Source organism: Tupaia chinensis, unplaced genomic scaffold (genome assembly GCF_000334495.1).
Source record: "Tupaia chinensis unplaced genomic scaffold, TupChi_1.0 Scaffold000063_1, whole genome shotgun sequence".
Taxonomy (NCBI): domain Eukaryota; kingdom Metazoa; phylum Chordata; class Mammalia; order Scandentia; family Tupaiidae; genus Tupaia; species Tupaia belangeri.
This window is the reverse complement of record NW_006159521.1, coordinates 87915-90707: the sequence shown is the minus strand read 5'-3', so window position 1 is coordinate 90707 and position 2793 is coordinate 87915. Positions and strand designations below refer to the sequence as shown.

Sequence of the window (2793 nt, the reverse complement as noted above, 5' to 3'; positions counted from 1 at the left end):
TTCCCTTTTTTTTTTTTTGGAGAGGTTTTTGCTATAGGGAGCATGCACTCGCCAGACAGACAGAGACAGACAGAGAGATAGAAAGCGAGAAATCACCCCCTGGGGGATGCAATCCCTTCTCCTCCCCTTTCCTCTCAGGATCTTGAGCACACACGCACACACACCTGGCGTGAGTTTAAGCCACCGGGTTCGGGACTTGAACCACAATTGATTACATAGGAGTCCAGTGACATAGCCATTACGCCAACTGCTCATCCCCAGAGCAATCCATTTTCAGAATTCTCCTTTTTTTCAGTGAAACAAACAGGTTAGTTCTGGAGACCGTACTGACAGTCACAGGACTCTTCTGAAGACGGCAACATGGTCGGGGACATGGAGCAAACAGGCTAAAGGACACTTTGGAGAGCGTAGAAGAGGCAGCCAGGTCCACATCGGCTCTACAGAGCCCAGGATTTACTTCCCATGGCCTCGGCTCCCTACATATCCTCCAGGGGCTCCAGCATGAACCAAAGCAGCTGGGAGCACCTGGACCCGCGTCCTTGCTTCAGTTTAGCAAATATTTATTGACTGTCAAATTGTACCTGCTGACACCACGTGCCCAAGAATGAGCGAGGCCTAGTTCTGGGGCCAGCCCTATAGTCTACTGGTTAAGGAACCAGATCTCACATGGCCAACCATGGTCCAGATCCTGGCCCCAGTGGCTTGGCCTAAATCCCAACAGGATAGAGAAATGGAAGAGAAAGGATTGTAGCGTGACTGTGTCCCATTAGGAAGGGTGCATTCACCCTCCCCCTTTCTGTCTCTCCCTCTCTCTCTGGTGACTGCATGCACTCCCTGGCTATTAGGATATAAAGATAGGAAACAGCAGGCGCACTCTCTAGCTATTAGGATATAAAGATAGGAAACAGCAGGTGGCATAGTGTTATGTCACTAGACTCCCACATGGCCAACTAAGGTTCGAGTCCCGGACCTGGTGGCTTCAAAATCACACCGGGTACGTGTTCATGCATGCCCAAGATCCCTGGAGGAGAAGAGATTGTGGCATGGCCATACTCCCTGGTGGTTGATTTCTAACTTTCCCTCTCATGGTGTCAGTCTCTCTCTCTCTCTGGCAAGCACTTATACTCTAAGATGAACAACAAAAAAAGACTATAAAAATGAAAAAAGACCTAGTTCTAGCCCTTGAGGAGCCCACATTCTGGCCTCCCCCTCTACAAAGCTTTCCCTGACAACATGGACCCACCATGACTGCTCCTTCCTCTGACCTGCCCACTTTCACTCCCATGGCCCTCACCACTCCTGTGGTAAGCAGCCTTTTCCACTGTGTGTTCGATCCCCGAGAAGACTGCTCCTCCTTGAAGGCAGGTCCCTTTCCTGCATGCTCTGGATCCAGCCCCTCCCCTGGCATGCAAGAGGTGCTACACCCAACAGCTGCACCAAAACAGGAGCCTGTCCACCCAACAGAGGCCCCTGGCCCAGGTCTGGCCCATGGGCCCACTCACCCTTCTTCTTGGCTTGGCACTTGACGTCTGGATGGTCAATGACCTCGCACACAGCCACGCAGCTAAGGATGGGGCCAAGAAGGCTGTGCTGCCACCCGAGGCCATGCGGGCTGTAGATAAGGGCCAGGCTCAAGTCACTAGTGAGGTAGGTCCCCTCTCCAAACAAGGATGTCTGGAATGGCAGAGACCAACAGAAAAGCAAGACAGCTGGGTGAACGTACGGTGGACACAGCAAGATGACACAGGGCTTTCCTTACGTGCAAACATGGTCAAACCTCTGCTTTCAGCAAGATGCAGCATCAAACCACAGGATTATTACTAAATGCATTCCTATCTGATGACAGTTTGACTGATCATGGATTCAACTATCTGGTTGGCAAGATGAGCAGCTCCTTGTGGTCAAGGTGGAGTGGGAAACAGGTATGACAGTCCAAACAGATCCGGTTTGAATCCTCAACAAACTGAAAGGTTATACAAACTCTCTGTCTCTACATTTGCAGACCTCCTCCATAAGGTTGAAGGTGAGGATGGAGTGAGATAATGTACATAAAACACTGAGTGGGACCCCCAGCACCCGAGAGACGGGACATAAAGGGGCAGTGGGCTCCATCGTTGTAGTAGACAATGTAATTCCTGCTACGTCCTACACTGAGTATGGTCACACTGATAGGCTTGTAAAAGCAAAGTCCCACCCCTCCTGTACAGGGAGGGGGGTCTCACCTAAGTAGGACTCTTCCTAAGTGGGAGTTTATCTGAGTCATAAGTTGGAAAAGATAGGATTCTCAGACCAGGGCCAGCAGGCAACATGATGGTTGAGATGCTGGACTCCCACTTGGATGACAGCAGTTCAAGCCCCAAATCTGGCAGTTTGCTTTCTCACTCCCCACCCCTGCTCTCTCTCTGAGCATACATACCCTATCACAAAGTTAAAAAACTTATAACAATAATAAATAAAATTAAATAATTATTATTTTTTATTTTTTTAGAGAGATTTTTTGCTATAGGGTACGTGCACACACTGGAGAGACAGAGAGACGAAAAGCGAGAAATCACTCCCCCCCAGGGAGATGGCCATGCCACAATCCCTTCTCCTCCATTCTCCTCTCAGGGCACGCATGCACACACATGCAACCTGTATAAGGTTTAAGTCACTAGGCCGGTTGACTACATGAGAGTCCAGCGACATAACCATTATGCCATCTGCTGGTCCCAATTCTTTTTAAAAATAAAATAAAAAGATTTTCAGACTAAAATGAACCAAAACAGGGAGGCCTACCTGGAGGTAGGGAAA

The 2793-nt window shown here is 49.3% G+C and overlaps 1 protein-coding gene across 1 annotated transcript in view; it reads right to left on the bottom strand.

Moving 5' to 3' along the window:
* The window catches only part of PARP16 (poly(ADP-ribose) polymerase family member 16), a 33915-nt gene that overhangs the window by 4816 nt on the left and 26306 nt on the right, over positions 1-2793 (bottom strand). Inside the window, 1 exon segment of the mRNA XM_006141718.3 lies at positions 1503-1674. Coding sequence (XP_006141780.1) covers positions 1503-1674 — 172 coding nt within the window.